The sequence below is a fragment of the Macrobrachium nipponense genome, chromosome 42 (genome assembly GCF_015104395.2).
Source record: "Macrobrachium nipponense isolate FS-2020 chromosome 42, ASM1510439v2, whole genome shotgun sequence".
In the NCBI taxonomy this organism is placed as follows: domain Eukaryota; kingdom Metazoa; phylum Arthropoda; class Malacostraca; order Decapoda; family Palaemonidae; genus Macrobrachium; species Macrobrachium nipponense.
In genome coordinates, this window is record NC_061103.1 from 16,697,550 (window position 1) to 16,724,852 (window position 27,303).

Below are 27,303 nucleotides of genomic sequence, written 5' to 3' on the forward strand. Positions count from 1 at the left end.
TGTCTACTTATAGTGCTCATTGTGTTTGTTACTAAATATCTCGGACAAAAATTCTCTGAAGGAAAAGAATCACAAACGTGTTCTTGTTTTGTGGTGTTGGTAAGCCCACAGCTTGAGAGTCAGCCAGGTTCACACACTATCTAATTGTATCATGTGACTTTTAAGACTTAATTTTCAGCTCAATTTTGAAAATTCTTATTTTTCTTCCCTTGGAGATTCATTATGGATGGTAGTAAATTTTCCAAAGGCATACAGTTACAGATAACAGTCACCTCTCAATTAACGTGAGGGTTACATTCATGGAGAGCTCGCGTTAATTAAAAATGAGTTATTTAAGCATATTTTTTCCATAAGAAATAACAGTAATAAGGGGCTCTGTACTTTTTTGCTAAGTACAACTGAATTGGATAACAGCAACATCTGTTTGGTTTGTATTTCAACCATCATATTAATGTAATAAACAACGTTATGTAGAATAGGACTGATACATATATTTTTATGTAATAACAAGTTTAGGTAGAATGGAACTGAACATATATTTTACTGTAATAACGGTATTTTCCTATAGATAAAAAATCAGCAAGGAAATATGCTGTTAAATTTAAGCCAAGTTGTAGGTGAAGCTGAGAAAGCTGTTCAAGTTGATAATTACTATTACTATCATGCATCGGCAACACTATTACTATCATGCATCGGCAACAATTATAAAACTCCCGTAAAGTTATGCCATCAAACACAACCGTACATAAAATTGAGAGAAAATAATTTTAATCAAAACTACTGGGCTTGAAATAACAAATTTTACTGTTATTTTCACGCCAATAAAAGTAAATAATGTAAAGCTCGGATTGCGAAGAAATCAAGTGAAAATAGCGAACGGAATAATTTTTATTTTATTTTATTTATTTATTTTATTTATTTATTTTTTTGGGGGTATGCAATAAACATGCTCCCAAAGCAGTCTGTTAACGAAAAAAGTAATTTAGTTTGCAACAAGACTTTTTCAAGTCATATTTTGACTTAAAAATTCGACATTTAACGAAAAATTACCTTGTCTCATATAGGTAAAGTATCTAGATATTTGTTTATGCTAACTAAAAGCAAGAAAATTCCCACAGAATTGAGTTATATATACCGAAATAAACTCATATTCGCTATCAGCTGATTTACAAACCAAAACATTGACCGCTGTTATTATTTTATAATACTTCATTTTGAAAGATTCGTGGAAAAGATGCATAGTCGTTATGTTTGTAATTATATATAGCCATCAGCAGCCTGATATCGCTCAATAATGCTGATGTCGGAAACAAAGCTGATTCTTGTTTCGTGTCCAAATATTTTTTTTTTTTTTACTGAAATATCAACAGCCAATATGCACTGAACCTAGAGAATTAGCTGAAATTAATACTAATTACTATACTGTATATTTATAAAGTATACTGTACAGTGTAGGCTAGGCTACCCTGTATGTAAAGATGGTACTGATTAACCTAGTGTAGGATAGGCTAGGTAAATTCAAGATACAATTTTTCCAAAGATACAATTTTTCCAGCAAATGATGGTTTTTTTGTAACCTAATCCCATCGTAAGTAGGAGAATACCTGTACTCAGTAGGTCAGACAATAAAACATCTATCACTTTATTAATCCTTTACTGCCGACTGGACGTATTTTACGTCGACATTTATGTCTCTCGTGTGCCGACTGGACATATTTTATGTCGACTTACAAAAGTTTTTTTTTAAATTCGCGGAAAAATACTTATAGGCACCAGCCTAAAACTTTTGAATCACGCGCCTTGGGGGATGCTGGGAGTTCACGGATCAAGGTGTTGTTTTGTTTACAATCATTACGCAGGCGCGCAAGCGCAAATTTCTTTCTTGCCGCACTAAAAAGTATCTGTGACACATCTCTGAAATTATTTCGTCACTTTGACATAATTTTTGTACCATTGTAAATTAGCTGTTACATGAAGTATTATATATGAAAATGTGCGCATTTTTATGTAGAATACAGTAATAAAATACTCATGATTGTAGCTTTTATCAGTTTTGAGATATTTTCATATAAATAACGATAATTGCCAAAATTTCAACCTTTGGTCAACTTTGACTCTACCGAAATGGTCGAAAAACGCAATTGTAAGCTAAAACTCTTATAATTTAGAAATATTCAATCATTTACCTTAATCTTTGCAACTAATTGGAAGTCTCTAGCACAATATTTCGATTTATGGTGAATTTATGAAAAAACTTTTTCCTTACGTCCGCGCGGTAACTCTTCCGAAAAAAATCATACATGCGATTGTGGTAATGTTTGCACCATTTTAAAATTAGCCGTTATATAAAGTTTTATATATGGAAATGTGCGCAATTTCATGCGCAATACAACTAAAAACAACCCATGGTTGTAGTTTTTATCAGTTTTGAGATATTTTCATATAAATAACGATAATTGCCAAAATTTCAACCTTCTGTCAACTTTGACTCTACCGAAATGGTAGAAAAACGCAATTGTAAGCTAAAACGCTTATATTCTAGTAATATTTAAGCATTTACCTTCATTTTGCAACAAATTGGAAGTCTCTAGCACAATATTTCGATTTATGGTGAATTTATGAAAAAAATAACATTTTCTTTACGTCCGTGCGGTAACTCTTCCGAAAAAATCATACGTGCGATTGTGGTAATGTTTGCACCATTTTAAATTAGCCATTACATAAAGTTTTATATATGAAAATGTGCGCAATTTCATTTAGAATACAACAAAAAATAATTGAAGGTTGTAGCTTTTCTCATTTTTGAAATATTTGCATATAAATCACGATAAATAGACAAAAAACCACGTTCAGTCAACTTTGACTCTACCGAAATGGTCGAAAAACGCAATTGTAAGCTAAAACTCTTATAGTCTAGTAATATTCAGTCATTTATCTTCATCTTGAAACAAATTCGAAGTCTCTACCAAAATATTTAGATTTATGGTGAATTTAAAAAAAAATCTTTCCTTCCCTCCACGCGCGGATTCTCTGCCACAAATCTCCGAAATGCGTACGTCCCATTCTCGGAATATTTGCTCCGTTTCATATTAGGCATTTCATAGTTTTATATATGAAAATGTGCACAATTTTTTTACCGCTTCGGCGTTTAAGGGTTAATAAATTCTGTACACAAAGTCTTTCGCTCCATTAATAAATAAATGCAGTGTAGTTTGCTATGTCTTTGTTTATGTCGGCAGCCATTATCTGCAGCGCTGATGCATGGGTGATTTGAAAACAACGCTCCACGTTAAATTGAAATTTTTGTTTTTCAAACATTTTTAGATATTTTCTAGCTCACGCTAAATTGAAAACGCGTTAATGGAGAGGTGACTGTACTTGCATCACTGTTACCAGGGTTCTCTCTCACAACAAGGGGGATAAAACTACTATAAATTTTGAGCACCAGACAGATCCATCTTTTCATGGTAAGCCTTGGGGCTCTGAAAGTACAATTTTGACCTCTCATAAATTGAGATTTGGGCTCAGTTATCAAAGGGTTTGTTGTTAGGCAAACATATAGGACATGATTTTTTAAACAAAAGTAAGTTTTTTAAACAAACTGTTTAGTTTTGCAAAATTTACTTCCTCCTTGCTGTGGGCTCTTTGAGCAAAATGAATTATGAAGCAAATCTGTTCACATCTTTACAGTGCTCCCTCACCTTTATTTAGAAATAGGTTCCAGAACTTACTGTGGAGATGAAAAATTTCCTCTAAAAATGCTTATAACTCAAATACCTGTACCCCTTAAACCGAAATGCTTATAACTGTCTATTTTAACATTTCACTGCTTAATTTGATAGTTCAAACAAAAATATAACTTAAATTATCATATTAAAACAATTTTATATAATTTCAAACAAAAATACACCTCAAACCATCATCCCAAAACATCTTAGATTAGTACCCATTTTCAACTGATACTCCTAAGAATATATGCCTTCTAAAATGCTTTTAACAATGATTAACTCTTATTAAAATGTCAATGTTAATGTAAAGAGCAAAATATGTATAAAATATTTAATACAAATTAAATAAATCTTTAATACAAATATAATAAATATGTCTTACAGAACATTTGACAACTAATCAAGTTACCCCTGTACTGAATATATAACATTAGCCATTTGCTCTCATAGTATTGAAGTTGTAAAACATTTAAAATTATCTTACTTTTTTTATAGCAACACTTTGTATTCACTAATTACTACTGTATTTTTTCATATTGTGTTTGTGACTAAATACAGATTTTAATGATAAAAATAATTTACAGTGTACTTATAACGTAGTAATGATCAATTAAGCTCATTCCAGGTTAGCCTCGGACTGAGAATAATAGGTGTATACTCAGATTCTCTCTCTCTCTCTCTCTCTCTCTCTCTCTCTCTCTCTCTCTCTCTCTCTCTCTCTCTCTCTCTGTAAGGGTAATGTAAGATATATGTGAAATGATATTACTATAAAATGTTTTTGGATTAAATAGAGCATATTGTACTTATAATGTAGTTATGTTTCTATTAAGCTCATAATAGGTGTACGATTCTCTCTCTCTCTCTCTCTCTCTCTCTCTCTCTCTCTCTCTCTCTCTCTCTCTCTCTCTCTCTCTCTCTCTCTCTCTCTCTAAGGGTAATGTAATATGTATTTAAAGTGATATTACAGTGTTCCCCACATTAACGTGGGAATAGGTTCCAGAACCTGCTGCAAAAATGCAAAAATTTCCTCTAAAAATGCTTATAACTGCCAAATACCTTGTGTCCCTTGAATTTAAATGCTTGTAACTGTCTATTTTAACATTTTCACTGCTCAATTTGATAGTTCAAACAAAGATATTTCTTAAATCATATCATATTAAAACAATTTAATATAATTTCAAACAAAAATACATCCCAAAACATCTTAAGATATCTAAGATTAGTGCCCTTTTACAACTGTTACTCTTAAGTATATATGGCCCCAAAATGCTCATAAGAATGATATACGTACTCATTTTGAAATATTAATGTAAACCGCAAAATATCTATAAAGTGTTTAATACATATTAAATCAATATTTAGTATAATAAGCCTTTTAAAATTATCACTAATTTGCTTTTTTTTGTATAACAACACTGTGTATTCACTAATCACTATTTTTCATATTGTGCTCATGATTAAATGCAGATTTTTATGATAAAACTAATTTACAGTGTACTTATAATATTAACCCTTTTACGCTGATTGGACGTATTAAACGTCGAGATAAATTGTCTCCCGGGTGCCGATTGGACGTATTAAACGTATAAAAAAGTTTTTTTAAAAATTCGCGGAAAAATACTTATAGGCCTACCAGCCGAAAACTTTTGAATCATGCGCTTTGGGGGATGCTGGGAGCTCACGGATCAAGGCGTTGTTTTGTTTACAATCGTTACGCAGGCGCGCAAGCGCGAATTTCTTTCTTATCGCACTAAAAAGTATCAGTGACACATCTCAGAAATTATGTTGTCTCTTTGACATAATTTTTGCACCATTTTAAATTAGCCATTACATGGAGTATTATATATGAAAATGTGCGCAATTTCATGTAGAATACAAAAAAAATACTCATGATTGTAGCTTTTATAAGTTTTGAAATATTTTCATATAAATAACGATGTGCCAAAATTTCAACCTTCGGTCAACTTTGACTCCACCGAAATGGTCGAAAAACGCAATTGTAAGGTAAAACTCTTATATTTTAGTAATATTCAATCATTTACCTTCATTTTGCAACATATTAGACGTCTCTAGCACAATATTTCGATTTATGGTGAATTTATGAAAAAAAAATGTTTTCCTTACGTCCGCGCGGTAACTCTTCCGAAAAAAATCAGAAATTTTTTCGTGCGATTGTCGTAATGTTTGCACCATAAAGTTTTATATATGAAAATGTGTGCTTTTCATATTTTCGAAATATTTGCATATAAATCACGATAAATAGAAAAAAAAACCACGTTCAGTCAACTTTGACTCTACCGAAATAGTCGAAAAACGCAATTGTAAGCTAAAACTCTTACAGTCTAGTAATATTCAGTCATTTATCTTAATTTGAAACAAATTCGAAGTCTCTAGCACAATATTTAGATTTATGGTGAATTTAAAAAAAAGCTTTCCTTCCCTCCGCGCGCGGATTCTCCGCTGCAAATCTCCGAAATGCGTATGTCGCATTCTCGGAATATTTACTCCATTTCATATTAGGCGTTTCACAGAGTTTTATTTATAAAAAGTGCGCAATTTTATGTAGAATACAAAAAAAAAAAATTGAAGGTTGTAGCTTTCCTCATTTTTGAAATATTTGCAGATTTATGGTGAATTTTTGAAAAAAAAAAAAAAAATTTACGTCCGCGTGTTACGAATTCATGCATCATTTTGTGATAATATTTTCCCTGTGTTGCTTTGATTGTTTTACAATGTGTTATATACCAAAATGATTGCAATTTAGTGTACAATATAACAGGAAAAAAATTAACTCGTTAGCTTTAACCGTTTTGCTCACAGCGTGATTTGAATACAATTATATATGAAATTTTGTTTTCGTGCTATCATATATTGCATTATTTATATATGATAATGATATTTTTTTTCATTTCTGATGGTTGCATACTAAATTTCATCTAATGACAAAAAAAGGAGCCAAAATTGAACTCTTAATCTTGAAAACTAAGCGCACTGTGATTTTTTGAACAAAATCTTTTTTTCCGCTTCAGCGCTTACTCCGAGACAGCCTCGGCATACGGGAGGCGATTTTTTATTATACCCCTTCGGCGTAAGAGGGTTAATGTTCTATTTAGGTCTTTCTAGGTTAGCATAATAAGTGCTCTCTCTCTCTCTCTCTCTCTCTCTCTCTCTCTCTCTCTCTCTCTCTCTCTCTCTCTCTCTCTCTCTCTCTCTCTCTCTATTTTCCACAGTCGGCTTACTGGAAAATAAAATTATTAGTGAATATTTTAAATATTGTACAATATGCTCTATCATAAAAATCTGAGAGAGAGAGAGAGAGAGAGAGAGAGAGAGAGAGAGAGAGAGAGAGAGAGAGAGAGAGATTATAATTGTGCTGTAAATCATTTTTATAATAAAAATCAGTGATATTTAGTCACAAGCACAATATGAAAAAATACAGTAATTATTGAATAAATAGTGTTGCTCTATAAAAAATTGAATTAGTAATAATTTTAGAGATATGGTTCATAGAAAAAATCTACAAATCTTGAGAATTTTTGTCTGTTATTTTTTATGTATTTAGTGAAGCAATTGATTTTGCTTAAAAAAACTACCATTCCTGTTATAAACTTAATTACTGAAGTTATTGTCTTTGCATGTTTAAACAATTTCTTACCAGGTTTGGCAGCTAAGTTCTGGTCAGTGCCAAAAAACATTAACTGGTCATGAAGATGCTGTAACTACCCTAACATTCGATGAGACTACCATTATCTCTGGATCTCTTGACTGTACGATACGTTTGTGGTGCCTCTCTTCAGGCCAGTGTGTAGGAGTCCTTGACTGGATGTCCAGTGAGGGCCATACAGGTATGAATAGTCAAAATTAATAAAAGTTAAATTTAGGTAATTGTCATCAATGTATACATAGAGAGCATTGAAGGTCTATTAAAAACATTGCTATCCACTACCCAAGGGCCTGCATTTTTTAATAAGTATTTTAAAACTGTTTATAGTTGTATGTAAGTAGTTAATCTTTTTTATTTTTTAAAGTGTTAGAAATTACCTATCTTTTTAGAATGCAAACAGACTTTTGTCATTTAATATCAGAGTCTTGGAGTTTATAATAGCATATTTCAGTAATTTTGTTGGGTTCTTATAGAGGGTACAAATTGATATGTACTATTTGGATTAGTATAATATTTGCTCAACTAATGGCATAACCCTTCTGGTGTTTTTAGATCCATAACTGTTCAGCTTTTCTCAAGTGGCTTTGAGTACACAGTGAATGTTAAATGTAATTTTATCTAATTTTAGGAATTTTAATATCGTTTTCTTCATAGGTGTGATAAGATGCCTGGCAGCCGACTCCTGGCGGATTGTTAGTGCTTCCGATGATAAAACAATCAAGGTACGTGCCTCACATGCTCATGCTTCTTGATTTTCAGCATCATTCATGGAATTACACATTTTTATTTCTACAAGCTTGACTCTATAAGAATATAAAAAATTAATCTTGATTTGACCTTGTGCATCTCTAATAACTCATCCATTTGTTATTTCAAATCCAACCTCAGAATCAGCGTTCCTCATATCTGTGCATCAGAAATCATTTTCAGCTAAACTTGGTGTCCATATGTCTGTTTCCAAAATTTTGATCCTCTAGTGTTTATTAAGGCAGTCCTTAGTTATCAGCGGGCTCAGTTAATGGTGGTCCGGTTTTATGGCGCTTGTCTAGCGCCATAAAATCTGTGATTTATGGTGCCATAACAAACCAAATTCCATTTATTGGCACCATAATAGAGTTATGGGGCCAAAACCTACCTAAAGGGGGTGCCAATAACCGGTTATCGGTGCCATTAACTGGATATCAGCACCATAAGCACCATAACATGAATCACCAATTTTCAGTTAATAGCGGTTTTTGTTTATCAACACCCTGCCGAGAACGGAACCCACAGCTCACTCCCTTCCCTTTATCCTTACAGATAAATATGATTCTTTTTCCTCTCTCAGAATAGAAGATATCTTCTTTTCCTGAGGGGGAAGGCATATTATTTGTTTCTTTTCAGGCTCTGCAGTTGTCAGTCCTGATTCTTGCCTAGAAGCCGGGCAGCGTCGACATTCCACTCAGATTCTGAGAGCCCCACTGCTTTGCTTTCCTCTGCCAGAGTTACCAACTCTCTCATTTTGGTATGCTCATTGGTGCTGTGAAGAGTTTGAAACCCAGTCAGTCCAGTGGGTACCAATCTTACTGACAACTTTTCCAATTTGGCTACGTGTGTTTCTTTGGCTTCTCGTCTCCCTCTGATTTTTGCCATGTGATGATGTTCGACTTGTTACTCAATTTATTTTGTCATATGAAATTAAAATTGTAGTATGATTTTGTTTTAATATGGTTTTCCGCTCTTACATGCTTTGTTTTCCCTCTTTCTGTAAGAGTACATAGTTGCTGTGTGACGTCATGGCTTCTACTTATGACGACAGTTTCGATTGATGATGTGTTCAAGAGAAGGGTGATCCGTCTTCTGCTATCTTCGGCATTTGATTTCCTTGGGAAAGTCTTTGCTCTTCATGTGTATGTGTACTAGGGAGGCCCTTTGGTTGCTGTCCAAGTCTCTGATGTTAGTTCAGGAAGATTCCCAAACTAGTATCATCTCCTTGTTTCTTGGACACTTAGGTAGAATGAGCAACCAACCTTCGACTTATTCGTGGATTGTTTGCTCGTCCGAGTTCCTTGATTTCATAGAAATCTAAGACACTTAGGATGCTTCACATGCTTCCTACTATCGGTTTTCTCCGGAGCTCTGATTCATTGTTTCTCTCCAGTTTGAAGTAGCCTTGAAGTTTCTATAGTGCCCTTCAGCCTGTTGAATTCGGTGTAGGCTCCCATTAAAAGTCGAAGGTGGCCGCCTCTCAGGTTGCTGTTCCAGGGCCACCTAGATGTTCTCCTCTTTTAGAGATTTCAGCTCACCTTTTATTCATCCCCACGGATCGACACCCTTCATTGAGTGTTGATACGTTTATCCACTGCTGACTTCCAATGCAGAAGTGTGTAATGACACGACTTCCTCTGAGTCCAATGAGATCATGAGAAACTCCTCTGCAGTTGGATATGTCCACTGTACGCTCTCAAAGAGTGCAGTGCTAGTTGCTGGGTACTTTTCATTACTTCAAAGAATATGTCAGACTGGAAGATAGATATGGTCTCATTACGACCACATTTATATCTATCTTCCTTCGGGTCTGCCCACAGGTCCTAGGAACCTCCTTCCCTTGGACTGGTGGTGGATGCTCACAAGTTGTGTTTGCTTACCCAGTTCCTTCAAGAGGACAAGTTGCATCTCGCCTATGGTGTGCGGTTTTAGAGGTAAGAAGGATGCGAGAGTGACTGACCTCTCCACCTACCCCCACCTCATCCTTCTACTCATCTTCCTTCGGGTTGAGGATAGGACCAGAACCTACACTTGCTGGTCGGGCGTTTGATGTGGTAAGCTTGCACATAGAGTTTCGTTTCTATTTTTTTTATCAGAATCATAGAAGCAATCCTGCTCCTTCCTGTATCAAGGGAAGGAAGGAAACTAGCAATAATGCAAACCCTTCCCAGAACTTTGCATTAATGCCTCCAACTCTGAATATTCTTCCCAGCCCCTTTTCCAGATGTTTCGATTCCTCACTCATTTCAAAAAGGCCCAGAAGTCTGACTCTTGGTCATGCAGTTCCTATACTCTGATCAAGTTGTTAGAGGCAGGGCTCTCCTTGCTCTTATGACCAGGAGGAACAGCCCAGGTGTGCTGAACTCCAGTCAGTTCTAGAGGCTCACATTCCTCCCACCAATCATTGAGTCGTCTTAATGTAAAGGACTGAAGGTTTGTATATCGTGTAGGAACAAATCACAATTTTTGAAAGTAAATTGTATTTTTCCTAACTATACAAACCTGAGGTCCTTTACATTAATGCTCACCTCAATCTGAACCATGGGCCGAAAGGCAAAGTGGAATGTTTACATCCGGGCAGGAGGGTTGGACGGTAGCTACTGTCTAATCACCTTGTTCAAGAATTTAACAGCTGTAGTCCAGCCTACACTGAAAGTAATACCTAATGTAAAGGACCTCAGGTTTTTATAATTAGGAAAAATACAATTTACTTTTTTTCTTCTGTCAAAACTTGTTAGTCCTTTTAACATGTCATATTTTCATTGCCAGTTGAGAGATGTTTCACTACCATCTTGGGTGATACATAGTGAAAGAACAGTGCAGTGACTCCCAACTATGCTAGAAATTTAGTGTTCAAGAAAAAAAAAAAAAACCTTTAGAACCTATTAAAAACAATTTAAACTCCCTCCCCTTTTTTTAAATAAAACAAACAATGTACAGTCATCTCATGTACTATTGGTGCAGTTTCTAAATTCATTGTTCATTATGGAAATATTGCCATATGCAGGTGCCAGATTATGTACTTATCAATAGATAATATTCCCTTTCAAAGATTAAATTAAATTAAATTAAATCAGAATTGAGAAGATTTATTCAACATAGAGATAATTAAAAAAATATTTAGCAAAGTTAGGAAAATAGTATATACCCATGAGTCCACGAATTCTAATTTTATTCTCAACTCAAGCTTTGTGACAGCATAAGCATTTTGAAGTTTGTCGTCCTCTACTGGGGTGTTGTTATTTCATCTCCAACATCTGATAAACAATACATTTAGCCGTCAATATTCTTTAATAGCAATGTGTAATTAAACTAATTTTATTCTTTGATCAATAAAATAATTTGCATGATATTTAGTGGGCCTAAATTTGACTTCTGATTTTCACACCTGATCAGCCTAGGTTTATTTTCAGCAATATATTCTCTCAGATACATAATGTGAATGAATATTTGAATCGACATTATCAATATTAACCTACTTTATTTGATTATTCCCGTTCTTTTTTATTGTTATGTTAACATAATTTACTCGGACCTAGCTATCTCAAGTCAAATCAATCATAAACAATCAAATGAATATAAATTTTTTTTTTTATCGAATTCCTTGCATATGATCCTGTTTTATCCAGGCACGTTGAAAAGCTGTGGGGGCCGTCAAAGCTGACGAATACTTTGAGAAAGGCTTACTTTCATAAGAGCTTTCTTAGACCTATGACCATAAGCATACTATAAGTAACTGAAAGGATATGAAAAAATGAAAGGTGACTTTCTTGTTTAAGTCTGTTTCAGATTTTTTTTTTTATAAACTTCCCGTTTGTTGCAAAATGAAGGTAATTGATTGAATATTACTAGACTGTAAGTGTTGTAGCTTAAAATTGCAGTTTTCGACCATTTCGGCCGAGTTAAAGTTGACCGAAGGACAAATTTTTTCTATTTATCGTTTTTATATGAAAATATTTCAAAACTGATAAAAGCTACAACCATAGGCTTTTTTGTTGTATTTTACATGAAATTGTGCACATTTTCATATATAAAACTTTATGTAACGGCTAATTTAAAATGGTGCAAACATTACGACAATCGGACGAAAAAATTTATGATTTTTTTCAGAAGAGTTACCGCGCAGACGTAAGGAAAAAGTTTATTTCATAAATTCACCATTAATCGAAATATTGTGCTAGAGACTTCCAATTTGTTGCAAAATAAAGGTAAATGATTGAATATTACTGGAATATAATAGTTTTTGCTTACAATTGCGTTTTTCTACCATTTCGGTCGAGTCAAAGTTGACCGAAGGTTGAAATTTTGGCACTTATCGTTATTTATATGAAAATATTTCAAAACTGATAAAAGCTACAACCATGGGATGTGTTATTGTTGTATTCTACATGAAATTGTGCACATTTTCATATGTAAAACTTTATGTAATAGCTAATTTAAAATGGTGCAAACATTACGACAATCGGATGAAAAAATTTATGATTTTTTTGGAAGAGTTACCGCGCGGACGTAAGGAAAATATATATATTTTTGTTCATAAATTCACCATTAATCAAAATATTGTGCTAGAGACTTCCAATTTGTTGCAAAATAAAGGTAAATGATTGAATATTACTAGAATATAAGAGTTTTAGCGTACAATTGTGTTTTTTGACCATTTCGGTAGAGTCAAAGTTGACCGAAGGTTGAAATTTTGGCACTTATCGTTATTTATATGAAAATATTTCAAAACTCATAAAAGCTACAACCATGAGTTGTTTTTTGTTGTATTCTACATGAAATTGGGCACGTTTTCATATATAATACTCCATGTAATGGCTAATAGTGCGAGAAGAAAGAAATTCGCGCCTAGGTAACGATTGTAAACAAAACAACGCCTTGATCCGTGAGCTCCCAGCATCCCCCAGGCGCATGATTCAAAAGTTTTCGCCTAGTAGGCCTGTAACTATTTTTCCGCAAATTTTTTAAAAAAGATTTTTATATCGACGTATCATACGTCCAATCGGCACCCAACAGACAATTTATATCGACGTTTAATGTGTCCAATCGGCGTTAAAGGGTAAATCTTGAAAACTAAGTGTGCTGTGATTTTTTGAAAAAAAACTTTTTTCCGCTTCGGCGCTCACTCGCGAACATCGCCGGCATATGGGAGACGATTTTTAAAATACCGCTTCGGCGTTTAAGGGTTAACATACTATGAATATGTAAAAAACGAGATAAAAAACAAAAAAAATGGGGATGGGGATTTTAGTTGCCTCTTTTTCTCAATACTAAGAATGTCCCCATTTCAGTTTTGTTACACATATTTGAATGTTTTTTAATAGTTTTAAGTATTTTACTTCTTTTATACATTTCATATGTAAAAGGTACAAGTGTTTTAAGACTTTGTGTTATAAATTATATCTCAGAACTATAGTAAGTGGCATACTATCTGTAACGGTAAACTGATTGTTAACTTTGGAAAAATTGATAGATGGAATGCTATTTGTAATGTAGCTGACTGTAAGTCATGGGAAGAATGTTCTTAAAGTAATAATAAACACATTCCACAGGTTTGGGACCGTGAGTCTCTACGCAGACTAGTGACACTACGCAACCACACCGATGGGGTCACCTGCCTCGCATTCAACGATTACGTGATTGTTAGTGGCTCTTATGACAAGACTGTTAAGTTGTGGGATTTCAGTGTATGTTAACTGCCTTTATTTTTTATTTAAGCTATTAGAGATTTACACTATATGGTGAATAACTTAAGAATACCATGAAAATTCTGTTGCTGGAATAAACAGAACTCTAGGTTAGTTTAATTTATTCAAGTGTGCAAATGGATTTCCATTAAGGTGCCTCGTAACTTCATTTAGTAATGAGTGGCAAGTTGACTGAGATTATTGCAGTGGCAAAGTTTGCAGAACCTATTGTGAAGGTAAAATTTTTAATATTGTTGCTGTCAGGATGGAAATTTGTGTTTGTGGTATTTAAATGCTTAAACACTTGCACTTTGTTATGAGTTCTGTATGACAGTTGAGATAGTTGAGTTGTAATATGTCATGCATGTTAACATATATTTTCTACATACAGTGATACAAGTTTGCAAACTTTGTTATTTAAGTGCAGAGTTGCAGCTCAAGGTATGATTAGTTGAAGTACAGTAATACATATATATATATACAACTAAAGGTTTTTGCACTTGGTTTAGTGTAGAAGCATGATTTATAGCTTACTCTTCAGAAAGTAAGAGCTCAGACTGTAGGCTGGCCCTATAAAGGAGCCTTATGTAAACAATTTAGTCTCTTTAAATTTTTAACTATCAGTACTTCCGTAAAAATGGGCTTTCAGAAGTTTACAGTTAGTAAGAACTTCAAAGGTGCACCTTTGTATATGAAAGTTCTCAAAAATACTTTGTCTTGTGCTTTTAGAAATTCTTTCGTGAAGTTGGTCTCCATCCATTCTTATCTATACAGTACTTAAAGAGGAACTATTCTTATTATCTCTAGACTGCATGGTTTCTTCTAAACTGCTGTATGTGATAACCTTCGGTTGACTATTTAATTGGTTAGCCTTTGTTAGAAATAACTTAATAGACCTTATGATCTATTGCCCTTGATTAGCTGGTTTTTGCTTCATTACAGCTCATACCTCTTCTTCTCCTTGCAGGAATAGTTCTTAGTTTTAATAATAAATACCTTTACCAAGAACAAGATTGCTGTTACATAAAAGAATTAGTTGGTCTTTTAAGTATTTTTTTTTTTTGTAATTTAATATGGACAACAGTGAATTTTAATGGTCCACAAGTAAATTTAGTCTAGTATTTGCTGTTATCTCATAACAAAAACTGGAAATTATACAGTAAAGTTAAACATGCTATTCATCTTTGTATTTTAACAAAAGTGAAGGTTATCACAATATGAGTTGAGGGTCTACAAAATTTTTTTTTCTTAACTCCCCCTTCCAAGGATTCTAAGTTCTTTAAAAATTAATACTAATATTTTCTGTTTCATTAAATGCACACATATATATACGTATATTTATCTGTTCACCATTTGTTAGTTTAGTCCTTACTATGACACTTACAATGTTGTCAAATGCCAATATTAGATTTAAATTGAAAAGGTTGTCGGTACATTTTATTTAGATTGATACTGTTGAAGGTGTTCAGGTACTAATTAGTTGTAAATGTACAGTATTGAATATTCTATGTATTGATTAACAAGCTATTGATTGCTGTTTCAAGCGGGTGTTCATTGTAGACATTTAGATTCATGAAATTGTGTGGGATGTACAATTTAATTAGTGTTTGTCTTTGCTTTATCATTTTATGTTTATTAAATAATTCTAATTTAGATTTAATGTTATGTAAATCATTTAGAAGATAGCTCTTTTGTATAGTCACACATGTGCACTGTTTTAGTAGATTTTGGTATGTGAATACAACAACACACACACTACGTTATAACAAGAACACCAAAATTCTTGCATAATTATTGGATGGTTACCGTGCTGCAATACTTGTACCTGAGCTTTAGAATTTACTTGCAAGTATTACTTGGAAAAGTTTTTGGTACAAAGTCAGTTAATAATTGTATCCTTTCTTTCTTGTAATATAATACTTCCCATGAAAGCCTAAAACAAGCATAGTATTTAAAGAAATTATTTCTGAGATTAGTTGTCAGATAACATATGAGCTTTTAAGTAGAGTATGTTGTTGCAAACAAAAAAATTTAAGCTGCTTGTTATGTGAACCATTGTTTCTATTTGTATTTCAACTGTTGACAGTGGTCTTCTAAATTTTTGTTTAGTTGTTTACATACTTTATTCTAACTGCAAGTTGTGCTTATGATTTGAGAACGGTCATAAATACAAAAAAGTTTCTGTAAGCTTTGAGAATTAGAGTACAACCCATTGAAAAATATGTAAGATCAAATTATACTGATATGCAATAATTTAGAAATGTTTTTGATGATGTATAGCCAATTCATGGTTAAGCAAAGATTTTGGGTTTATCTTGATAATGTAATAATGATAAAAACATAGTTCAAGGATATATTTATTACAGGAAGAGCAACTTACCTTATTTCCCAGCATCAATAACACTATTTATTCTTAGAGTAGACCTCGGAAATTCACTGTGCATTATAGAAGCCTAAGTTATCTTTTTCATTGGCCCAGTCTAACCACAGAGGAAGGTTATCTTTCCTAGAGGGTAATCAGAACTGTTGTATATGACCTCAAAATGAAAGGTACAAATTATACTTTTTTAAATTTTAAAATACAAAAGATTGGAAATTTATTTTCAAATATAATGTATGTAATCACAAAGATTCATTCCCTTATGGGTACATCTTAATACGTATAGCAAAACTATCGTAATTGAGCACGTTTAAACGTTACTTTTACAAATACAGTGATAATTGAGTAAATATTTTCAGGTTTTGGAGATGAAAATATTTTGTCTTATCCACTGTATTTGTATTGTGTGGATTTTATTGTTTATTTTGATTTTAGTTTTCATTAGTGGTGTTATGTTTGTGTGGCATTTTCACTGAGTAACTGTATTTTCTGTTGTGTCTAGTTTTTCATTTATGTAAGATTGTAAAAAAAAAGTCTTGTATAACCTTAAATCCAATAATATCAAAATCTTTTCTTTAAATATTTTGCTAGCTGTAGCCACATCCATTTGCACACACTGAGACACTGTTGGCTAAGAAAATTTGTTACAAAACAGCAAGACTAAGATCACAAAAGCTAATTAAATATGAAGGTCAGTGAATATGAAAAAACATAACAACTTTTCAAATTAATGAAATAAAAACTACATTAATTAAAATGTTATAGCAGCCGAAGCCATGGTACTCAGTGCCTTGAGATAGTCAAATACCCCAGAACTTCAGTTCATATTAGTTCACCCTTTTTTTAATTTTAAATTTTGCTTGTGGAAATTGAGGTTCACCTTCAAGATTGGAGTGTTTTTGATGCTGGAAAATATGGTATGTATTTATACAATATCTGAATGGTTTTGAATATTAGGACAGCAACTCTAGATTAGTCTGTTTGTGAGAATAATGGAGGCTGTGGTACTACTGGTATTTCGAACATTTATTTTATTGATCAGAAAGTCATCATCAAAGTGTAGGGAGCCAAAATCAAGTTTATTATGATTGTTATGAGTTCTCAGGGCAATACTAGTAGGCTAGACATTTAGATAGTGTACTTGAATACGTATTGTTTTCTGTTTCCTTCAGTGTTGTTTACTAACTAAAAGTAAATTTTTGTGTAAAATAAGGCGGTGGCTCACTACAATTTAAATTAAGAAATGCAGTAATATTGAATAGTCCAAATAAAGTATGCCATGCCTGGTATAATTTAGAAAGGTTATTTTCCCATCCATTCAACTTCCAGCTGCACTGGTTTTTGTCATTTACATTTCACCAATTTTCTTTAGCCTTTTGAAACTTAGTTATGCAGCCCAACCATTTAACTTGATCTTGCTCCACTTTTTACCTTCACTTGAATACAATCTTTCAGTGAATCCTTTGAGAGCAGAGTATGATAAGGTGGTCTGAGACTGATTTGTAATAATAAACAAGTTTAGCAGAGTGCATTAAATCAGGAAAGAGAATTAGGATTAGAAAGAACAGTGTGATGTACAAGTATTTTGAATGCTTGAACATCACTGATGTGGAAACAAAATAGTCCTTGGCAGTTAAAATCAGTCCTCATTAGTCCATGGCTTTAGTAGTATTTTTCTAGTAGGGTCATTAAAGCAAAGCCTGAGGTAAGAGTGCACATTTTAAAGAAAAGGTGATTATTTAGTAGTAATATTTAGAAGCAAATGCTCTAACCATTCCAAAGTGAGTGCGATAAACTATTAGCCTGGTTATGTCTCTAAATCAGCAATTTGGTATGAACTCCTAGAAGTTAACACACACACACACATATACATATTACAACAACAACAGATACACAAGATTTGCCCTTGGCAACTAATTAGCATAGATATGTACATTATTTATTTTTTTAAGCAGCCTTTTTCCAATGGATTTAAAATACAGAAAAACAACAAAAATAATTCAGCAGCCAGAAATAATTTTCTTTGTAAAAAATTTTAACAAGGGTTATGTTAAAAAATATTTCATCATACATTGCAAAAATATAGCCTTTGACGTATTAACATGACTTAATCCTTATTTAAAAATTTTAGGCAGTGAATATGTTTTTAAAAATTGTTATGGTACCTCTTTGTCAACATATGTCCATGCATTCATATTCCAGTCTTTTCATTGTTAAAAATAATTGTGTTATATTTTAGCCGATATATATATATGAGTAGGTTCAAACTTGTGTTCATTTTTGAGGAGTAGTTTGTACAGTTGTATGGATTTGGTAATCTTCAAGATGATCATAGGTTTGAATCTATGCAGTACCTATAAAGGTTTTTCTATTGAGTGATTTAGAATGAAAGCAATTGGTGTAATGCTGTACTACTGGTTATGATACAGTGAGAACAAAAATGATACCCCAAAGTCATTGATACTCCCAGGATTTTTTAGGAACTGGCTAATTGATAAAGACTGAAAAAATGATGAAAAATTAGTTTCAGATTATTTGTGGATCAATTCTATCACTGTAGGTTGTTATTGTGCAAGCTATGCTTTTTTTTATATTTAATATTTTCTCAACTATTAGGTCAGAAAATCACTTTTACTGACAGGTAACAGAGTGCATCAAGTTATATCATTGAAAGGATGACTGGAAGAATGTACATATTTTATTTTAGCAAGTTATTTATATATAATTAAACTAATTTTTTGTCTGCGTGGAAGAGTTTCTGAAGTGCTCATTGTTACATGTGAGTGAAGTGGTTTTCAAAAATAAAAGTTTGGACCTAGTGTGGTTGTGCATTGTCAGTAACCGTAAGAAAAATTGTTTAAATCTTCCTCATGTTTACAAATTTAAAATTAACAAGCTTTATATATTGCCCAACATTTTATTGTGTAAGAAATTCTTCTTACTCAATATACTGTTAATACTCTGTAAATTTAATTGTAATTGTCAAAGATTTATGAAGTGCCTAGGCAGATTTGTTAGTCATTATGTATATTTGAGGTATTACTCATATGATACACTTTCCATACTACAGTGAAATGCATTACCTACCTACAATGTTGATGAAAACTGTCTGTCTCTTGTATTTCAAAGGCCACCAGAAATAATAATGGTGAACTGTGCATGGCTAAAGGTGATACTTTTAAAATGTAAAGAAACTGGAAAGTTGGTAGAGTTGTGTTGAAGGTTAGACCATGAGAGTCCTTATAATTTTGATTGATCATCATTGGTGGTCAGCGTCAGCATGCAGAATTCGTATTCTATTGTGAGAAGGTGAAGAGCTCAAATGACTATGCAAGGCCCTGATTGGGAATTAATGTGTGCTAACATATTAACAAGAAATGCTATCAAGAGATATTACCAGGCAGTATTACAGAGTTATACAGTATGAAGTTGCATAAACAATTTTTTCGGATTTACAAACTATTAAAAGTATTAACCTGGGGTGGCTTCTGCTTAATAAGCTTGCTCATTGGGAAGTTAATTTGATTGTTGAGTATATATATGGTGTTTTAACATTCCAAAAAGCTGATTTGATGTATCAGTTTGATTTTGTTGAAGACTATGAGAATTTATAGCATGTGTTGCAGTACTAGCTGTTATTTGTATAATTTTATGTTAGTAACATTATATGTTTTAATTATATTAATTTTATGTTAGTAACATTATATGTTTTAATTATATGTATGAGAAATAACCGGTTATTGTTAAAAGTGGAAGCATCAAATGAATGTCATATTTGTTTCACAGTTGCCATGATAAAGTACACCTACAATTCTTTGTATTGTGCATGTCCTTTTCATTCGTGGCCCTCCAGATAAGCAAGTATTTCTGTGTTAATGTACGTGATAAGGTCATTGATGTTGCAAGCTGTGAGTGATGACATTGTTGTGGCTTGTTGGATAACATTACATGATTCGGGTGTCCAGATGCTAACGCTGTGATTAGACGCTTTCTAGTTTAACCCTTTGGTTAGTAAAGGAACTTCAAGACAATGATATAAATTGGAACTTTGTAGTAGCAACAACTTTTTATTATCAAGTTAGTCAGTTGTTCAAAGTAAATTTTGTGTCCAAGATATTGCTACTCAAAGGGTTAATGAATTAGGTGAATTATAGGGAGCCTTACAAAATGTATCTATGCAATATGAATAAAACGTGATACTTTTTTCACCAGTACGTTGTTTCCCTTAAAAGGGGCTGACTCCAGAGAGAAAATAAGATAAACATGGTGAGAAATATTTAAGCTCATATCTGCTCTGTGTGCAAAGTATGAAAAAAGCCAGCCTTGACATTTTTGCCTAGAGGAAATGTTAATGAAGCATGCCAGTACGTAATTGCTTTTATGTGTTGTGATGGCGTCATGTGCAAATTAAAAGCAATGATGTTCAATGCCAGACAGGTGTTATTGGTACATGTAGCAACATAGGAATTTGTCAAGTAGTTTATGATCACATTGTACTTGTAGTAGGTGCTAGTAGATGAGTTTTAAAATAAGGTGCAACAGTGGTTGGCATTCGCATATTACCTAGAATACTCTTATTGTATGGTTTTAATTTATTTCAATGTATTAGTGATGCTTCACTCACATTTATTATGTACAATATCTTTGTTAATATGATAGTGAGAATAACGCAAGCCTGATTCAAGGAAAATTCTCCCTGTCCTAAACATCTTGAGGTGAAGTACTTTTACAAGTGCATGTACAGGAATTCATTTTGGATATGGGTCTTGTATTAACGTCTTTATGCAGCTTCTAATGTTGATGAGTAATGAATGCTGATGTAATTGCCACAGCCAGGCTAGCAGAATTGATGCTTTGATCTGTAATTTATAGATTAAAGTGATAATTACAGATACGAATTTCATTTAAGATATTCAGTGTTCCCTTACAACCATATGTGCTTGTTTGCCAAATGTATACATATACAGTACGGTCCCCAATCATGCAAGAATTTGGTCGATCCATGGCCTCGCAGAATTGGAAATTCACAGATTTCGAAACACATACCTTTCAGGTTACAGGAAAATTCCATTAGGGCTAAGGCAAATGGCAACTTACCCAGTCAAACTTTTTTTTATACTACCCATTTTCAATACTTTCTATGTACTATACTGAAATTTTTCTAATATGAAATTGTTCTTATGGATAATAGACATTAAAAAAGTTTTAATAACTTGAAAAAGTTTAAAATTCCCACAGGAATGGTGAAAACTCCCACACGTAAACAATGCCACCATTGGGTGCAAGTGTACTGTACGATACAGTCATTTCCTTTAAAAAACCTTTCGGATGGAATTTCCTCTACCTATCCTCTGCCAAAAAAACATTCAAACTCCTCTATCTCATCCTCTGTGAAGAGTTCTTCTACTGAAGGAAGGCTTTGTGAACCATTTGATGTTTCGGGGACTTGCAGATCATGCGTCTTCCCTCCCGTTAGGTCTAACAAACTTGGTTACGAGCGCCTGTCTCAGTTTCTTTGTCTGGCATGTTCCATATGTAATCATTTTCATATAAATTTATTCTCTGATAAAAAGAACATGAAAATTCAAAATTTGATATTTAATTACAATTCCTTAAAAAGAAATGATAAAAATTTAAAATTCAACATAAAATGACAATTTCCTGAAAAGTTTAAATATCTCTCATTAGAAAAAAAAATTACCAAATGCCAAAAGTTAGTCAAAACAAGTTAACCTAGAAAAAAAATTCTTCATGTTCAGCAATGACAGATTTCAAGTTGTCGACTGCTGCCAAAATGGAAGTTACTCCTTCCTTCCTCTTTAACTTAAGGCCAAGCTTTTTAGTTTCGAGAAAATAGGTCTTCCTCTTCGGCTTCTAGCAGATGCATACATGATGTGGATGATCAGAATACACTTTGCAGATCTGAATAATATGTATGGCGATGATGATGATACCGATCATTCATACACTGCGCTGTGATGTCACATGAAAAAAAAATGAGTGAGGCAGAGCCTTCCGTCTTAGCTAATGGCTGAGCAGAAGCCTTCAGAATACACTTCACGCAGATCTGAATAATACCTATGGCGATGGTGATGATACTGATGGTGGCTGAGCAGGAAATCTCTCTTGTATTCCTCCTTGGAGGAATAATAGTTTTTTCCTCCAAGCATCCCCCCCACCCCTTCTCTCAGATTCCAGCAAATCACCCCCCCCCCCCCCACCTAAAATACTTGAAGACCATAGATTTTATATGTTTTGTGGCACGTGACTCGCAGACTTTGAATGGCTTTGCAGATACAGAAAATATTTTTGAGAACTAGCAACTGCATAAAAGGGGAATCGCACAATTTGAGCACGCATAATTCGGGACTAGACTGTATATGCAGAAGGGGTCTCTCTGTGTAGCAAGTATTTCCCCCTGCTTATTGTGTCATGTTGTATTACTTTAACCTTTGATTTATCTATAGGGGAAGGGCCAACTCGACCTGGGACCAGCTTGATGTGGTGAGGGGGCTCTTGAACCTCAGGAATTTGTTCCTGGGTTCAAGTTCAAGAGTCCCATATATCATAATAATATTTCTTTGGATTGCTTGTGGAATTTTCCACTTTTGCAAAAATTTATTGGCCCTGATAAATAAGGAAAGATTTCATAGTTAGGACTGGGTCTATATGTGAAGCTAAATAGCAGAAACTGTGGTAGGACCATCAACTACCTGATAATGTTAGGACCTAAGGGATATCAGTTTGATATCTCAAGGGCAGAACTATTCTTCACGGCTGGACCACGGATTCCAGGGGGTTGTCTGGTTCTGGAGATAGAACTCTCGGCGTTCTATCTGGTTTGCCCATAATATTAGGGTGGGGATGATTGTATTCTTGTGATACTCTCAGTCCTACCAAGCGGGTTTAGTTTACACTTGGGCCACACTAAGTGTGTTGTGCCATCCCTGTGGGGTAGGATAGGGACGCAGACATTTGGTAGTCAGTTCTCACCTGTGCCATTAGTGAACGAATAAACTCCATGAAAGGCTGATGATATTTTTTTTTAAGGTTTTCAGGTGATTTTTTCTCTCTAATCTTTATGGAAAATATAATTAAATATTTGAGTACCCCTGGGCCCTCTGATGGTACAGTCGTGGCACAGTTGACGACTGCTGGAACCCCCTCTTCTAACCACCCTTGCGTAGTTGTAGATGACACTAGTGCATCAAAGAACCACCATCCTGGTTCAAGTCAAGTATTGGATCACCCGTCATGACGGGTGCACTAACATTAAAATTGAAAAAAGTAAATACCACTTGGTAGATTCCAATGTTGTAACACGGGAACCATACATAGCAAGAGATAACACTGAATCAAAGGCGAATAACCCTCCCAACCCCCCAAAAACCTAAAACTTAACCAACATAATATTAAGCAGCTAATAGTACTAACATCCAAAATAAGGACAGCATTCTATCCATTGCTGCTGCTATTAACATTGAAGATTCTGATAGCTTTGTTATGGGATCTCCAATGGAAGAAGAATCAAATAACGCCAACTCCCGAAAGGACAAAAACAAAAGAACTACCTAAAGGGAAAAAATCAACTGTTGAGAAGTGCAGTCAATACAAAAAAATCCTACCTGCATCAAGTGGGGACTTCAAAAAAGAAATTGTGCTGACTTCATCACAAGTGGACGTTAACAACTGCCTTCCACCCCTATCCCATATACAACAAGGTAACAATCAACAAGAGACTTGTTATGGACCAGTTAACCACTCTCTAACAATCCCAACCTGTGACACTGATTACAGTACTTCCTTGTGTGGCTGTAATGAAAATCAGACTATTGATGTGAATCAAAATGCGTCCAATACACATCAATCTTCCACTAAACCAAAATATTTTAACAGCAAATCAAGTAGTTCTTTAAACTAACATTCCTTACCGCATTAGATAAAAAAACAATTGAAACTCAAAATTGAAAGATTCCAATGCAGAAAAATCAGTTTTTAAGACTAAATCAACAATTACCATCAACAAACATGCTTAGTCTTGTGGTTGTAATAAGTGCTTGCAACCAATTACCAACCAAAACAGAAGACTCTATCCGGAATTGCATAAATAATTTTGTTCGATTGCAAAAATGTTGTATAGCCCACCACCATGAGGATGGACTATGTTCTGAATCTTTGCAATACAAGAAGGAAATAATAAAATAAAAAATAAGACACATTAATAATCAGTTATGAAAAATAGGCAACTGTTGAGTTTAATTCTAAAAATATAAATACCACAATAGCACCTCAGTGGCATGATTGGTACGGTCTAATGCCTCAGTGGCATGATTGGTACGGTCTAATGCCTCAGTGGCATGATTGGTATGGTCTAGTGCCTCAGTGGCATGATCGGTATGGTCTTGGCCTGCCACCTTGGTGACCACAAGTTTAATTCGCAGGCATTCCATTGAGGAGTTAGAGATGTGTATTCCTGGTGATAGAAGTTCACTCTTGACGTGGTTCGGTAGTCACGTAAAGCTGTTGGTCCTGTTGCTGAATAACCACTGGTTCCATGCAACATAAAAACACCATACAAACAAACAAACAAACACAATTAAGAAACCTCAAATATGTATAAACCAAGAGGCAAAATAAAATCTGCAGTTAACCTGCAGAATTTAAAACCTGTACCACCCAATAATGGATCATAAAATCATTCAATGGAATGTGTCTTTCGACACGTTTGCGATTGGGTGAACTACAAAGAGTCCTGTGGGACTACAACCCTATGTGCATCTGCCTACAACATGTATGGCCCAACCCTGCACAAATCCGGCACTACAAGCTTGCTTGTTATTAGCCAACAGATGGTGGAAAACTTGACACTGCTATATATGTTTACAACAGTGTAACAAATGAACCTTTAAATATACCAGCTCTGTTCTATCAGATCACAGCTGTCAAACTATATATGCCCGATAAAAGTATGATCACTGTACGTAATTTGTACAATCAACCAAATTTCCATTCAAACTTCAGTGATCTATCTGAATTAATTAACTGTTTACCTAACCCCCTACTTATAGTAGGAGATTTTAATGCTCATACTCCCCTTTGGGATACCAGCTACTCTTCTGATATATCAGGGGCCAACATAGAGAGGTTTGTTGTGGAGCATGACTTTTATTGTCTAAATACTACTCTAATATTCACTCAACTTTTCCCTCAGTTGACATCTCATTATGTTCAGTTGATAGCTGAGAGATTTGAGTGGAATGTTCTCGATGACTCGTACACAGTGACCATTTCCCAATTGTCCTAAATTATTTAAATAATGCCACAATATCACCACCTGTAAGATTCAATATTCAAAATGCTGATTGGGATAATTATAATCTATACACCTGTAATATACGTACCACCATTTCCGCACACTCAAGATCACAATAATACATGTGAATTTTTCACAGACTTTATGATAAATACTGCTGACAAAAGCATTCCTAAAACTATGCCACACCCAAAGAAATCCTCTGTTCCATGGTGGTCTCCAACCTTAACGACCTTAATAAAGATCAAATACATATTAAGTCGTAATCTTAGCAGACTTAAAACCAGCTTGAAATCCGTCAGCAAGATGTCTTACAGTGTAAATATTCTAAACCAGATAGTGACAGTAAATATAACAACGAATTACATCAGACCATTATAATAAATACACTGCCAAATTTTTCAAAGCTGTAACAGTGGGAAAAATTTGATCTTGGAGGAATTATGAGTCAAGCTTATCTTCGAATACATCTGTGAAGGATATTTGGCAAAAGATAAAGAAAAATAATAGTAAATATGTAAGACTTCCCAGAAGTGTAATATACAAAGATGGGAAAACATATCATGACCCACATGAAATATCAAATATAATAGGAAAATATCTTGAGAACATAAGTGCTTACTCCAGTCTGGACCCACATTTTCAAGCCATAAGAAAACAGAAAGAAAATGTCATACTCAATTTTGAAACATTTGAAGACTTTGAGTACAATCATACCTTTAATATGGATGAACTAAACAATGCTCTCATTTGTCATCCTTCGGCCTCAGGTCATGACAGGATTTAATTTGAGACGATACAAAAACTGGTGGCCCTTATAGCCAAATCATATTTACGTACTTTAATTTTATACTAACAGCATTTGGCTGAAGCATGTTTTCCCTGACAAGTGGAGGCATGTTATTATTATTCCTATAAATAAACCAGGAAAAGATGCAAGTAAACCATCTAATTACAGACCAATATCTCTCACAAGCTGTTTATGTAAAAGTTTAGAAAAAATGGTCAATACACGACTAACATACGTTATCATCAAGGAATCGATAACTCCAACACAATCAGGTTTAATAGCTGGTTGGTCAACCCTAGATCCCCTAACATATCTAGAGGACCATATTCAGGAAGGGCTTTGATCAGGAAAAATTGATAGTAGCAGCCTTTTTTATACAGAGAAAACATATGACAACGTGGAGACTTAACATCATGCAAAAACTTCACTCAGTAGGGTTGTGGGGTCAACTGCCAATTTTCATTAAAAACTTTCTTACGGATAGAACTTTCCAGACACGAGTAGGAAATTCGTATTCAGAATACTCTAGTTTAGAAAAAAGAATTCCTCAGGGCAGTGTGCTGAGTTGTACTTTGTTTGCCTTGGCAATTAATGACATCACCGCACAATTACTAAATGGAGTTAAAAGTAGCTTATATGTTGATGACTTTGCCATATACTACATGAGTAGCTCCCTGAGACATGCCCAAAGAGGTCATCAATACAGGCGGTCCCTGGGTTACGACGGGGGTTCCGTTCTTAAGACGCGTCGTAACCCGAAAATCGTCGTAAGCCGGAACGACATTCATGTCCACAGGGAAAATTTCACTACTAATTTGCAATTTTTCTTAGGGCCGTATCTCTAAAATTATCACTAATTTACTTTTTTCATGTGCAACACTGTGTATTCACAAATTACTGTATATTTTCATTAAAATACAAGAGAGAGAGAGAGAGAGAGAGAGAGAGAGAGAAATAACTCCTTAGGTTTCAATAGATTGAAATGAACGTCTTT

At 34.0% G+C, this 27,303-nt stretch overlaps 1 protein-coding gene across 6 annotated transcripts in view; it reads left to right on the plus strand.

Annotated features, from left to right (window-relative positions):
* The window catches only part of LOC135212988 (beta-TrCP-like), a 210,964-nt gene extending 195,720 nt beyond the window's left edge, over positions 1-15,244 (plus strand). For all 6 annotated transcript variants that reach the window (XM_064246760.1, XM_064246759.1, XM_064246762.1 and 3 more), the window contains 3 exons: positions 7,387-7,573; positions 8,047-8,114; positions 13,692-15,244. In XM_064246760.1, the coding sequence (XP_064102830.1) occupies positions 7,387-7,573; positions 8,047-8,114; positions 13,692-13,835 (399 nt within the window). In that variant the 3' untranslated portion in view covers positions 13,836-15,244. The remainder of the gene's footprint in view (positions 1-7,386; positions 7,574-8,046; positions 8,115-13,691) is intronic.
* Positions 15,245-27,303: the final 12,059 nt, after the last annotated feature.